Below are 15399 nucleotides of genomic sequence, written 5' to 3'. Positions count from 1 at the left end.
TATAGCATCCTATAAAAAGTGAAAAGCAAATAATTATTGAAAATTCTGTACATTGGTTTAAAAGCTAGTTCCAAAAAAACAGGTTCTAACCTCAACCCCCAAAAGAGAAGAATCACAGAGACCTACCAACAAGAGCTGTTAACTAATCACACAGGAAATACATGATGATGTAGCCGGTTCTATGAAAGAGGTAATCCTAATAGATCGTTACCAAAAAGTCCAAACAGAAGGGGAATGAACCACGAGAGACTATGGACTCTGGGAAACAAACTGAGGGCTTCAGAGGGGAGGGGGTTGGAGGATTGGGATAGGCCGGTGATGGGTATTAAGGAGGGCACATACTGCATGGTGCACTGGGTGTTATACATAAATAATGAATCATGGAACACTACATCAAAAACTAAGGATGTACTGTATGGTGACTAACATAACATAATAAAAAATTATTATAAAAAAAAAAAGTCCAAACAAAAATTCCTTGTTTCAGGCTCTGGTTAGAATGGGTTCTGTGAACACTGTGAGGCATTAAAGCAAGATGACATTAATTTAATAAATATTTATCAAGCACTCTCTATAGGTCAGGCTCTGAAGATACAAAATGAATTAAAACATAATCCTTGACCTCAAGGAGTTTGCAGCCTAGTGAGAAAGGCAAATTATAAACCAAATATTTTTACTGGAGCATACAGGAGGGAGGAACATGAACAAGTCTCACGAATTTTCCGGATTTCAGTAATGAGAAATGAAATGCAACATGACATTTTTGGCTTCAGTAAGTGGGTGGACAGACATGTCACTCACTGAAGAAGACTATAAGAGAGAAAGATGACAGGTTCAATTCTGGATGAATTTCTGGAAGCTGTCTTAAATGGAGGTCAGGAATTAAAAAAGAGGGGTGGGTGGGAGACGGGGACTTAAGCATCACTAGCATGAAGGGCATGACTGAAATAATGGAAATAGATGATCTTTCCTAGTGAGTATAAGAGTGTAGAGGACAGAACTCTTTGGGGCACTTAGCATTTAGGACAGCAATTCTCAACCATGGCTGTACCTTGGAATAGATTGGGAAACTTTAAAAGATACTGATGCCTGGGTCTCATCCCAAGAGATCTGATTTAACTGGTCTGGGACAGGGTCTGGGCACTGGGATTTTACAAAGATACCCAAGTCATTCAAATATGCAGCCAGGGTTCAGAACTACTAACTTATGGGACGGTACGGGAAGAGTAACAAAAAGATGGTATTTGGGATGCCCAAGCAAGGGTTTTCCAGAAAAACGAATCTGTCAACAGGTTTGAAAATTACAGAAAGGCTGATAATGTAGAGACTAAAATGTTTCTGATACTAATAATGACTGATGAGATTAGGAAGGCCCATTCCTGTATGGTGGGGGGGGGGTGGTCAGAGCCAGATGTTACAGACTCTGTACTCAGCGGGGAAGAGGTCGATACCGCGCAAACGAATACCGAACATTCTTCAAGAAGTTTGGCTGTGAAGGGAAGAGAGAGGCCATGGCTAAGCAATAAGCAGCCTGGAGAAGGGCTTTTGTTCTTAATAATTTTTAAAGATTTCATTATTTATCTAGACTGAGGGATAGCACCAGTGGAGAGAGAGGAGTGGAGAGAGACGAGACAGAGACAAAGCCAGAGACAGAGAATGAGAAAGAAGAGAAGGAATGACTATTTGATGGAACAGATCCTGGGGTAGATGGGAGCTGTGCAAACACAGATAAGATCTTACATTTTTATCCCTTTTATCGGCCCAAGAAATATCAAGATCTAAATGTTTTCTTTTGCTACTAGTGTTTTCATAATGCAATTTTAAAGTAAATTCTCCATAAACGTAGATATTTTGAATCGAAAGAGGTTTACGTTCCTCTAATTTATCTCAAATTTAAATAAAAACTTCGGTTCTAATCAGTAAGCACAAAACAATTTCATATTATTAAAGGGAGACCAATGAAATACTAAATGATATAAAATATGACCGCTTCTTTTTGACTTGATAAAATAGTTTGAATAATTTTAATACTATAGCTTTGCCAAATGCAATTTAAGTAAGTCTCTGATTTTTGAGGCTGAATCATAAATTACACGTTGTACCCTGACAAAATTGCCGTTTCGTGGCATTTGCATCAAACCCATTATCTTGTGTTCTGTTGCCTAGCTACCGGAATTCTGAGTTTAATGCATTTCAGATGGATATTTAAATTTCACACAGGATTTCAGCTGTGCAGTCTACAGAAAGAGAAACAGTTGGATACATCTGCTTACTTAAATTTCCAAAGGAAACTTCTTTGTTTACAAGGGCTCAGACTTGCTAAGTTTTGCAGAAGGGTGCATTGATTTTTAAAGGAGGACATTCAACATCACACTTTGAGACACACTAAATTCATACTTGCTTTCTGGTTTTGTTTTTGTTTTTACTATGGGCCATGGAGAAAAGAAAATCTTCCCGTTGCCTATATGTTTAAGGCTTGAAATCTATGACTGAAGTTCTGTTTCATTAGTACAATTCTGCATACAACACACACACATGCCTCCATCATTATAGTACCCTGACTTACCTGTTCCCATGTGAACACGTGTTGATTGAAATAATACTGAATTTGTTCATTTGCAATGTTAATGCACAGCTGCTCAAAGGAATTTTTCTTGAAATTTTCAAAGCCAAATATATCCAGAATGCCAATGCTCAGTTCATCAGCGTTCCCACTGAAAAATTAAAGAGGCATTATTTTGAGTTCTTACTTTCTTAAGAGGGAATGTAAAGTAGGGCATCTCAGAAGATACTTTTGTGATTTAGCTAAGAAACTACTACCAAGACAGAGAGTGAAAAATTTCTCCATGGAATATAAAGTAAGTAGCATTAATTTAAATATGTAAAAGATATATGATTTTCCTTGTACTATAGAAACAGCTCCTATACTTTCTCCTGTGGGTTCAAGGGTGCAAGATCATAGTCCTAAGTAAGTCACAAATTGTGGGGAAAACCTGCCCAGCACTCAGAGCACAGAAAAATACACTCAATAAAAGCTATATCAGAAAAGCAAAAATTTTGTGTAAGAGTATCTTTAGTCTTTCACTTTAGGACAATTAAAATATCCTGCTAAAAATATTTTACCTCTTTTAAAGAATCATTATTTACTTTTGAGTTATTTATTCATAATTATTTAATATAGGATAAATGGTAACCTGGAGAAAGATATATTTGAATTTATTTTATAATCAAATACTTGAAAATGCAATGAAATACTATTTTATTTTTTATTATTTTTTAAAAAAGATTTTATTTATTTATGTGAGAGAGAGTGAGAGAGAGAGAGAGAGCCTGAGCAGGGGGGAGGGGCAGAGGGCTGAACAGGAAGCCCAATGTGGGGCTTGATCCCAGGACTCTGGGATAGTGAGCTAAGCGGAAGGCAGATGCTTAACCAACTGAGCCACCCAGGCGCTCTAAATAACTATTTTATAATTAAATAGTCCAAAGGCATGTTTTTCCTGCTCCTCCATAATTGTTACCTCTTTCTTCATTAAAAATTAGATACTTGGTCAAAAGTTTGGCCCTACCCCAAGAAATATATGCATTGCAAAGTTATTTTCATGTAAATTTAAAAAGGAGGAACAGGCACGCCTGGGTGGCTCCCTTGGTTGAGTGTCAGACTCTGGATTTCAGCTTGGGTCTTGATCTCAGGGTCATGAGTTCGAGTCCAGCATGGAGCCTACTTGGAAAAAAAAAGAGAGAGAGAGAGTACAAATATCTCTCTGTACTCACTATTTATATAACCTAGGTTAACTCTTAGTGCTGTGTGAGGAAGTGAATCAGAAATGACCGCTATCAGCTGCATGCTGGGAAGTGAAGGACGCTCTCTGCATTTGGAAGAACTGACTGAACTCAGAACGCAAAGTTACAGAACACTATGTTACGGGATCAACAAAAACAATGCTATCCAAGTACTTCTGAAAAATTCCTATTTTTGAAGAGTAAGTATAAATTTAGGCTGGCTTAGTCAAAATTATTATTCTTTTAAAAAATTGTCCCACAGGATCCCACTGAGATAGGTATTTAACTTGTCTAATAATGTGTTAGAGCCAAGCGGACCTTAGAGATGACCTCATTCAGGGATTCTTAAACTGGGATCTGCTAATGGCCTTCAAGGGTCTGGAATCACAGTCATGTGCCATATTTTGGTGACTATGTAGAAATATGTCCATTTTTTATTTTGGAGCGAAGAACATAGTTTTCAAGAGATTCTTAAAAGGCTCCAAGACACCTACCAACAATTAAGACCACTGACTTGCCTTTATTGAACAGCTGAAGAGGACAAGATGCAGAGAAATGCAGTGACTTCCCCAACAAGTTAGCAGCAAAGCCTGGCACAGAAAGCAGGCTCTTCAAAATCTTAACGTAAATCTTTCCAGATTGAACTAAACTCTTTGAATGGCCTTATTTTAGTTTCTTAAACCTTCTGTAAAACATTTAAAAATCTAAGATTTGGACAGCTTCCTTTAGTGTATGGAAAGGAAAGTTACTAAGTAGTGAATAGGCTATCGTGGGATTTTCTGCCAATTGCCTGTTTGGAAGTCATACCTTCGTGGGTACCACTTAGGGGCCAGACGTGCAGATGATAACTAACAAAATGAGGTTGTTTGTGGAATATACAGATCTTGAAAATTCTTGAATGTTCCCATTTTCATCTGAAAGCTTGGCATCATACAGATGGTCACACACAAACATACAAAGTATTTTGACCATTAAATCCTAATGGGCAAATTGGATTTTGATTTGCAGACCCAGTCAGATAGGCTAGAGTTTAGCAGGGAGGCAAGAAGCAATTTTGAGGGATAGAGAGCTAAGAATAATGTGCAATCTCTTAAGCATTTTGGATAATATTATGGTGTGGCATGTATTTTAGTGGAAAAATGACAGTGAATTACCTTAGTGACGTGCCATGCTTCAGTAAGCTGTTAATACGATTGACTATCCAACTAAAGAGACGCCCATATAAAGTTTTCGCCATAGCATCTCGGACATCAGTGGCTTTTTCTACAGTATTGGGCCGTATGATGGTTTCTCCTCTGGTAACCACACAGTGGGAGGTAAGAGCTTCTTGTAGTTCATCTGCCTGAATGCAAAGCAGAGAAGCAGCTAAAAAAAATTAACAGATGTGTTAGAAAAAGTGTACTGTATGGTGACTAACATATCATAAAAAAAAAAAAAAAGAAATAGCTAAATTGAAAAAAAAAAAAGAAAGAAAGCAAAAGTTACAGCAATGGAGTAACTTCCCATAGAACGAAAACATCTCAGTTTACCGTCTTCAAATGACATAAAATAAATATGGGAAGACTTTATAATGTAAAAGTAAGTTACTATTCAGTAGTGGCCATGGCTCTTCTTGATCATTTTTTTCTCTACTTGACTGGTCAAATGTCAGCTGCCGTATAATGCGGCACAACCCAAACCGAACTGGCTGACAGAGGGAAAAACATTTGCACAAGCCAGCATTATGTAAACAACGCTAAACATAATTTCACTGAATTATGTTAAATTAATTTAAAAGCATAATGAATAGATTTGGGATAATTTTGATGCCATTATTATACACACATTTTCAAATGTAGAAATTAATTGTAAGATTACTTAGACTTCAGGGATACACCCAAACAAATGTATTTTATGTAACTTCTGCAATATTTAACCAAAAAAGCATGAACCTTATCTTGACATTCATACATATGTTTTTTGAATCATTCTACTTCTCAGTTATACATTTCGATGACTAAAGTTTGTTAAAATGTGATGCCTGGAACATTTCTTTATATTTAACGATAAGTAAATATCACAGGGAATTTTAAATAAATAATATTTAAATTCAATGAAGAAAACATTTTTGAATATAATAAACATCTTTAACCCAAACTATTACATCACAGACCATTTTTTAAAATCAGTTGTTCTCCTTTCAAATTACTTTCAACATTTTGAATTTACTTTGAGCATTTGGGACGAGCGATTTCTTGCCTCTGTGGCTAAGATCATTGAACTTTACTTAAATAAAAGAATTTTTTTGAGACCGTGGCAGTAACACAAGCTCACTGCAGAAATCTTACCTTTGAAGTTAACACTCCGAATTACCTTCCTTTTAGGCCTGTTTACTGCCGCTATGCTGCACATACATTTCATCTTAATAAAATACCTTAAGCATTTCTCATTTTGTTAAATATTGCTTGTAAATTATTTTAATTTGCTGTAAAATATTCTGCTTTATATCAGAATATATCAATAATTTTTAAGTTGTTGGATGTTTAGGTCATTTCATGTTTGTAATTGTAAAGAATGCTGGGATAAATATTTGGAGCATGAAACTGTGCTCCTGTTTTGTATCATTGTCTTAGCATAAATTGCCCAAGTTCAGCAACTGGTTCAGAGTATACAAATGTATTTAAGTCTTCTGACAGATACTATTTAGCTGCTCTTCAAAAACTCTGAACCAATTACATTATTATGAGCCAAGTAAAAAAACCAATAATTTCAATGCAATTTCATGGGCACCACAGATTTTTGAAAATGACCAATTTGATAGAAAAAATGCCTTTGTTTTTCAATTTGTTTTTAACTGACTCCTAGTGAAGCTAAATACTTTCTTCTTTTCATATTTTTATTAGCAATTGGTGGTTTTATTTTATAAATGGTCATTTGCAATTGATATATTTATCCTTTCCTAATCGGCTTAGAAAAGCTCTTTATAGCTCACACATGTTGTTTATATATACATTGCAAATATTTTCTCTCATTTTCCACTTGTATTGTGATTTCATTTATTTTTCTTTAGTTAGTATGAAAAAGTCTTTAATTTTTATGTAGTCAAATATCCATTAAAAAATCCTTTCTGCTTTTGCTTTTCTGCACATAAAATCCTTCTTTTCTCATTTCAGAATTATATAAATGCAATTTGTCTTGTACTTTTATGATTTTTTTGGATTTAAATTTATATCGGTTTGGAATTTATTTTGGTATATGGTCTATGACAAGAATTTGAACTCCCCCTCCCCCAAATGGCTTGACAGTTCACTGTCCTTATAGCACTGATTCCCTAGTGATTTGTAATGACATTTCCAGCAATTCTACTTGGATCTTTTTCCGAATAGTGTCTCTCATTGATTAATATGTCTATTTCTATTCCTACATTTTTCAGTCATTTGACATATATTTATTGACTGTCTACTACATGCCAAGCATTCTACCTAGGAATATAATGCTAAGTGTAATACCTTGTAAGACAAAATTCTAGTTTGATCATCTTTATCCAGAAGGAATGGGAAACTAATCAATAAATTTAAGTTTATAGATAGAAGGAGATAGAAGGAGGAGAGGGAGAGGAACAAGTTGGGGGAGAGGGAGATTGAGAGAATCCACTGATACATGCTTAAGTGGTTTCTGAATGAATTGTGGAGAAAGGCCTGGAAAAGTTCAAGAATTGATGTAGAAGGAACAATCAGAGGTCACTTAGCTCAGGTGAGAGGTGATAGTGTCTTCAGTGAGAATGATGATAATGGGGATAAAGAGAAGTGCTCAGATTTGAGAGATATTTATGGAATAGAATAGACAGAACTGGTGCCTAATTGAAACAATGCACCTGTAAAATCATCAGGAAACATGGTCTTGCTTTCAAGATAAATCCTTGCAAACTTAATTATAAACTATTTTAAGTAAGTTAGCAAAATTTCTATTTTCCATGAATGGCTATTCCGGAAAGTGCTTTTTAATTAATTTTAACTGTATTCATATTAGTATTAACCTTCTGTGACCCATATGACTGTCTCCTTCTATACAGAAAAAGGTTCTCAATTATCAAAACCATTTCTTAGTTTGGTAGTTTCTACACATATCTCAACATATCTCTGTTGTAAATCATTCTATTCATTGCTGATAACTCTTCTAATTATGATCAATGGTGAGATTAGATTTCATCATTGGAATTTTCTGTTTTTTCCTTCCACTTCCGATAACTGAGGACAGCTGGGAGCTACAGATCCGCTTGGAGCTACTGGCCCATGGGTGCCAAAAAATATTAGATTTTCTGAGCAAAGGGTCAGCCTGGGATCTATGCAGCCTGCAGCACATTGGCTAAAATGGGCTCACCATGGGCTGGAGGGAGCTCCATGGCTCAGAAAATAAATAAATAAATAAATAAATAAATAAATAAATAAATAAATATCAGTCTAATACCTACTGTTCCAATTAACTTTATTTATATATGAAAAATCAGAACAGGTTCCCAGGTCCATGCCAATCATTACATGCCAACCTCAGCCCTGCTGTATTACCAAGCTGATCCCAGAGACATAGTGGGATGGAGATGATAGGGATCTGGGGACAGGTCCAGACCAGGATGGTTGGCATCTGGTCCCCTGAAATTACCCTAAAACATCTCATTCTGTTCCTCATTAAGTATAAATCAGGAAAACATAGATAAATAATATTTATATCATGATTCCCTGGTTATGAATGAAATTTGTAACAGATCTGGAACTATAGGGGCATATGCCCATATTAAAAAATAAAAAAATAGGGTATATTCCAAATTGTAATAGCTATGCCACCACAAGATCAGTGGGACACCTTAAGGTATGGGAATAGTTCATCAAACTTTGCTAGTTCGAGAAAAAAGTTGATTTGAAGCAAATACCATGATGCAGTTTTCTTGTATAGAAAATGATTGCAAAATCAGTCAACCCAGGATGAGTGAGTATAAAAGCCACCCAGTATGAAAATAAATATACAAGTCTTTATTACTTATAATATAATATAGATGCTAAATCCATAAAATAATAACTTTAACTCTTTTCAGATCAGTTTACTAAATTTTAGTGATTTTTTTGTTTTTACATTGAAATGCAAATAGCTCCTAAAATAGTCACGAAAGCCTGGTCTTTAGAAAGGTTCTCTAGCCATGAAGATCTGTTTTAAATATTGAACTTTAAAAACTTCATTTTACACAGATTGAATCGGGTTTTGTTTTGTTTTTTTAAGTATTCCAGATAAGTACAATTGCTTGAAATTATCTTTATGAGACACTTACAGTATTTCATTAGACATTTTTCAAGAGTTCAGTTTTGAACAGAAGATAATAACACTCACAGTTCTCCAGAGCTGCATGATTGGAAATGTGGCTCTTGTCAATCTGGTGTTCAGTTGCCACAGAAGAAAATTCAATGTTGCCAACATTCAAGATTGCAGCCAATATACTGTATATACTTCCAAGTTGCTGAAACACACCATAAAAATGTTAGCATCACCCTTCCCTGGAGTATAGCAAGGCACTGATGATGGCTGGAGATAGTGGGGAAGAATCCTAAGGCTCTGGCATAAGAAGGTCATCCTACAGATGATAATGTCAGATTATGAGACCCAAGTAGGCTTAGTCTCCTTAGTTATTTTAATATGAGAGGTGAGCATGGTGCCTGTTAGCCAGTGAGTGCTGAAAAAAAATATTTTATGAATGCAAATATGAATAAAAATAGAAATGAGGAGCTCCCCTAGGAGGAAGTAGAAATAATCAAATTCCTTAGCCACAGATAAATCTATCTATGGGAAACTTAACTTCAGAACTTAATGTGGGTCATTTCCAGATGTTCATTTCCCTTGAGACCATCTTAAAAGTGACATTATATGTGTGGATAAACAAGAATTAAGAAAGAGAAATCGAAAGATCCCAGCACCCAAATCAAAGGATATGCGTGATTTAAGTATAGGCATAAGAACTTTGGACTACAGCTTAGAGTTTATAGTAGTAAAACCCTTTTAAATAAGGTACATCAAAAATACATTCAGAAACACACACACACACACACACCAACAACTCTTCTTGGAGGCACTGGAGGCATTTTGCCAAGGAGTCTATGGTAATTGTAGGTGTCATTCCAAGTATGTTCAAGGTGCAGTAAGGTATAGGAAGGAGACAAAATCCTTTACTGTTTTCTTATGTTGCTGCCTTGATTCTAACCCAGCTCCTATACTTATCAGAAATGATTATTCTATCCGCTCCAACATTCCAAGTCATGATATAAACTGGATATGAAAAAAATCTTCAGGGATATTTATTCATTCATCTATAACATATACGAATACAGATTAAATGAATATATAAATATTAAAATAAATATATTTATTGAACGAATATATAGACATATCTGTGTCTATCTAGGTATTCACTTATCCGATGCACATATATTTTATGCCAGGCCCTGCTCTAGTCACAGGGGGATTCAGCAGAGGCAGGACGAAGATATTTGTGTTCCTTGGGGTGTTCAGGCAGTAGAAGGCAGATATTAGAAAAGAAACAAAGAGGCAAACATGACATTTTCAGTATCAAAATGGGCTGTGAAGAAAATAAAACGCAGAGGAGGGAGAGTGACTGGGAAGGGCAGGGAGGGGCTTTTGAGTCGTGGAGGTTAGAAAAGGCCATTCTTTGGGAAGCAGAGGCCTGGATGACAAGGGAGTCAGCCAGGAAAAGAATCAGGACTTTTCTGGAATCAGACTACTCCAGGCAGAGGGGTCAGCAAGGGCAAGGGCCTGCCTTGCAGAAAAAAGGTCAGAGTGGGGCTGGAGGACAGTGAGTAAGGGGCAGGGATGTGGGTGTGGCAGGAACCAGGGGGGTGAGCATGGGCAAGACCGGCCAGGCCCTCTCTATGGTAATTGGTTAATTTGTAGGCATGAAGATCTGTTTTAAATATTAAACTTTAACTTCATTTTACACAAATTGGGCCACCATAAAGAGTTTGGGTTTCATTTGAATGGCCACGGAAAGCCACTAGAGCAAAAACAAAACAAAAAACAAAAACAAAAACAAAGCAGGCAGTTGTTATATTTAAACATGACTCTGGCAGGATGTGGAAATGAACGGATTGGGGGCAGATGGAAAAGTAGAATGGGCAGGAGGCTAGTGAGAGGTGGTGGCTTGGACTAGAACTGTAAGCAGTGGAGACGGAAAGCAGTAGATGGACTGGGGCATAATTTGGAAGTAGAACAATAAATATGCTGATGGGCTGGATATGAATCACTTCTCTAAGAAAATTCTCCTGGCGGGGCGCCTGGGTGGCACAGCGGTTAAGCGTCTGCTGTCGGCTCAGGGCGTGATCCCGGCGTTATGGGATCGAGCCCCACATCAGGCTCCTCCACTGGGAGCCTGCTTCTTCCTCTCCCACTCCCCCTGCTTGTGTTCCCTCTCTCACTGGCTGTCTCTATCCTGTCGAATAAATAAATAAAATCTTAAAAAAAAAAAAAAAGAAAATTCTCCTGGTGAGGAATTTCCATTTGTAATATGCATAACTTGTAAAGAAGCAACCAGCATGGGCTTCAACGGCAGGTGGAGAAATAAATACAATATCCGACATCCTGCTGTATTTTTCTTGAGGAAACTATAGACCTTATGGATAATCTACTCCAGTAATACTCCATAAATAGATTGTTGAAAACTATGTTCCTTCAACACTTTGTGTGTTTGTCAATTATGGACTAGAAAGTTCAGATATGTAAGTTCCAAAGTCATATTTTAACCGTATTTAGAGATCCACTATAGAAAATCACATGCTGAATCAATCGAAATTCAATTCTTCTTCAACTGTTGATGAAAATGTGTAATCTTTCTAGACTGGGGCTCTCCTTGATATCCTATAATTACAATATTCATTTAGATTAAAGTTGGAGGCTCAGAAGACAGCAAATCAGGGACCTGGCTCACTTTGGCTTGGCAGCTAGACTGATGGGGCTCAAAGGGGCCTGACCTCAGATACAGGTATGACCTTCACCAAGCACTTGGGTTATTCATGGTATGAAGACTAAACATGTCTGACGCTGGTCACCCCAAGAGGTGCAAAACATTTTTGTTTGATGGTTAACAATAATAAGTGGAAGAACATTTTTCCATTTTCCATATAAAACTACCAAGGCATAAAGCCATCTCACAACTTTCCGCAGACTTTCAATGAACTGAGATTTGAATCCTGACTCCCAGCCCATTGAATGTGCTATACCTTCCCACTTAGGAAGAAGAGTGGCTTGTATGAAAAGTGTATTCTCCAAGTGCTCTCCAGAGTCTGGAAAACATTCACGATCCCCTCTACCTACTCCACCTCCTGCTATATTGCTTTGTCTGTTCTTAAGGAGGCTGGACTGCTGCTGCTTTTGCTGTATCTTCAAGGACAAACACAGTTCTGGTTTGCTGGAGAGTTAGACCGTCACTGTTCTGATGTATCAGGCTCCTATTTACTCCACTGCTGCTCTGGACTTTTCTGCTCTGCTTCTGTGCTTGTACACAAGGCTGATCTCCTATGCACACAGCAACCCAAACCTACGTGTGCGGGCAAGGTCACTTTCCTCTCTACACTGAGTTAATGTGCCCAAGGCAAAAGAATTCAGTTAGAAGGACTCTTCCTCTTCCAGAAGTTTATTGTACTACACCTCTTATTCAATCATCCACCCATCCATTCGTTCATTCAACCATCATTTGTTGACTATTTATTAAGCACTATGTGAGATACTGTGTATATACCAATAAATAAGAATAATTTCTGCTCTCAAGCACTTTACACGCTCCTTGAACCAAAGGGCATGGATCATTTCCTATATTGAATTTCTATATGGATCATTTCTACTTTCTGTATTTTACTATAGATTTTTAAAAATTAATAAACTTTATTTTTAGTATAGTTTTAGGTTCGCAACAAAACTGAGTAGAATGTGCAGAGTTCCTATTTAGCCCCTGTCATCCCCACTCCACACACACAGCTTCCCCCACTATCAACATCCTGCATTAGAGCGATACATATGTCATAATCAATGAACCTACACTGACACATCAGTATGACCCAAAGTCCATAGTTTACATTAGAGTTCACTCTTGGTGTTGTACATTCTCTGGATTTTTACAAAGGTATAATGGCACATTTCTACCATTATAGTATCATACACAGTATTTCCATTCCCCTAAAAATCCTCTGTGCTCTGTCTATTCATCTCTCTTTCTCATAACTTCTAACCACCATTGGTCTTTTACTGGCTCCATAGTTTTGCCTTTTCCAGAATGTCATATAATTGGAATCCTACAGTATACAGCCCTTTCAGATTGGCTTCTATCATTCAGTAATGTGCATTTAAGGTTCCTCCATGTCTTTTCATGGCTTGACAGCTCATTTCTTTTTAGTGTTGAATAAACTCCCGTTGTTGGGATGTGCCATTATTTATGTATCCACTCACGCACTGAACTTGGTATTTCAGTTACTTCAAGTTTTGGCAATTATGAATATAGCTTCTGCAAACATTAGTATAGAGGTTTTTGTGTGGACGTAGTTTTCAATTCCTTTGGGGTAAATACCAAGGACTTTGATTGCTGGATCACATGGTAAGAGTATGAGAACTCTCCCCATGGAAAATGCCATGTGAAGGACTTTTTAAAAAAGATTTTTATTTTTAAGTAATCTCTACACCCAATGTAGGGTTCAAACTCACAACTCTGAGATCAAGAATCACATGTTCTACTGACTGAGCCACCAAGGCAACCACTGCCATGTGAAGAAGACAGAAATCAAGGTGAGGCATCTGCAATCCAAGGATCACTAAGGATTGCCAGGGAATCACCAGAAAGTAGGGAAAGAGGCACTGATTTTCCCTCACAGCCCTCAGAAAAAAACCTTATCTCAGACTTCTAATCTCTAGAACTGTGAGGAAATACATTTCTGTTAAGTCACTCAGTCTGTGGTATGTTGTTATGGCAGCCCCAGCAAAGAAGTATACTATCAATGCTTCTTTGTTAAATTTATGGGTAAGATGTATAACCTTGGGATAATCAAAGTGTTTATTCTTAACTGTTTAAAACCCTTAAAGGAATATTAGAGACATAGTAAGACAATCTGACAACTACTTTTGTGACTTGAATATAAGCACTCATTTGATAGTACACTTATAATTTTAATTTGAAAAGCGTAACATAATTTGATTGCAAATTGTATTCAAATATATAAGATAATTTGATTTACATTAATAATTTTAAATTATTATATTTTCAGGGCTAATAAGTTTAAGTGCTTAAGATTTAAATGATCAGGAACTTTAGAAAATCCTTATCATCCTTATAAGACTGCTGTGTCAGTCATTTGGAATACATGAAAGACTGAGATGTCCTAAATTTTTACATAGTTTCAGGCATTTAAAGAACTTAATTATGTCTGTTTAGGACAACTTAAGGTTATATTTATGAGTTAAGTGAACAAAGGTGACTGAAAGTTGTTTCTATTCTTATACAAAGATTGTTAGATGCGCAAATTGAAATAAAAGACGTGTCAAGAGAATAAGAAGATAAGCCATGGATTGGAAGAAAATGTTTGCAAAAGGCACACAAACGTACAAAGATTTTTTAAAACTCAACAGTAAAAAAACAACCCAATTAAAAAAACAACAACGACAAGTCAAAGACCTTAACAGACACCTCACCAAAGAAGATATACAGATGGCAAACAAGCATATGAAAGATGTTCTATATCATGTGTCATTAGGGAAATGCAAATTAAAAACACAAGGGGATACCAGGGCATACCTCTTAGATTGGCCGAAATCCAAAACACTGACACCACCAAATGCTGAGCAACAGGAACTCTCATTCATTGCTGGTGGGAATGCAAACTGTTACAGCTACCTTGGTAGACAGTTTGATGGTTTCCTACAAAACTAAACATACTCTTCCCATATAATTGAGCAACTGAGATCCACGGTATTTACCCAAAGGAATTGAAAACTTATGTTTTCACCAAGAGTGAATCCTAATGTCCACTACGGACTTCAGATCATAATGACATGTCGGTGTAAGTTCATCTGTTTCCAAGGAGGTTCCTAAGAATGCCACATGATTTTCACACCTCCGTTCCAGTTCATGCTGCTCTTTTCCTCCCTCTTATACATAATCTCTTCTTAGAACTTTCCAGCAACCAACCACTAGACTTCATGTTTCCGTAACATTCTCTGTTTGTTATCATGGCAATCATTATATCTTACTGAAAATTATGCTTAGTGTATGTGTCTTCTAGCAGATTATAAACTCACTGAGGGAAGAGATTGTGCTTCATTCATGGCACTCAATGCTGGTCAAGCTGCTTTCTTTTGAGTCTTTTAAGGGACAGCAAACTTTTCTTCACCCCATTCAAGAGAGTGGTGAGCAAAAGGACAATCCCTGGACCTCTAAATGGGTGGGGATCACCGTGGACCATGACATAGTGACAGCAGCCCAGGCTGAGGGGTGTGGCACTACCCTGTCTAGTCCTGGGAGAGCCAAAATTCTGCTGCTGCCATTGGAAAAGGACAGAGAAGGCAGGTTGGGAAGGAGCGGGGGGGGGGGGGGGGGGGGGGGGG

At 37.0% G+C, this 15399-nt stretch overlaps 1 protein-coding gene across 1 annotated transcript in view; it reads right to left on the bottom strand.

Moving 5' to 3' along the window:
* MYO3A (myosin IIIA) overlaps nucleotides 1-15399 on the bottom strand; it is a 215172-nt gene that overhangs the window by 81496 nt on the left and 118277 nt on the right. The window contains exons 16-18 of the mRNA XM_040645303.1: nucleotides 9139-9265; nucleotides 4935-5145; nucleotides 2567-2714 (exon numbers count right to left, since the gene is read on the bottom strand). Of these exons, the coding sequence (XP_040501237.1) occupies nucleotides 2567-2714; nucleotides 4935-5145; nucleotides 9139-9265 (486 nt within the window). The remainder of the gene's footprint in view (nucleotides 1-2566; nucleotides 2715-4934; nucleotides 5146-9138; nucleotides 9266-15399) is intronic.

The sequence above is a fragment of the Ursus maritimus genome, unplaced genomic scaffold (assembly GCF_017311325.1).
Source record: "Ursus maritimus isolate PB19 unplaced genomic scaffold, ASM1731132v1 scaffold_31, whole genome shotgun sequence".
In the NCBI taxonomy this organism is placed as follows: Eukaryota; Metazoa; Chordata; class Mammalia; order Carnivora; family Ursidae; genus Ursus; species Ursus maritimus.
The sequence above is the reverse complement of the archived record's forward strand: the minus strand, read 5'-3'. Positions and strand labels throughout refer to the sequence as shown.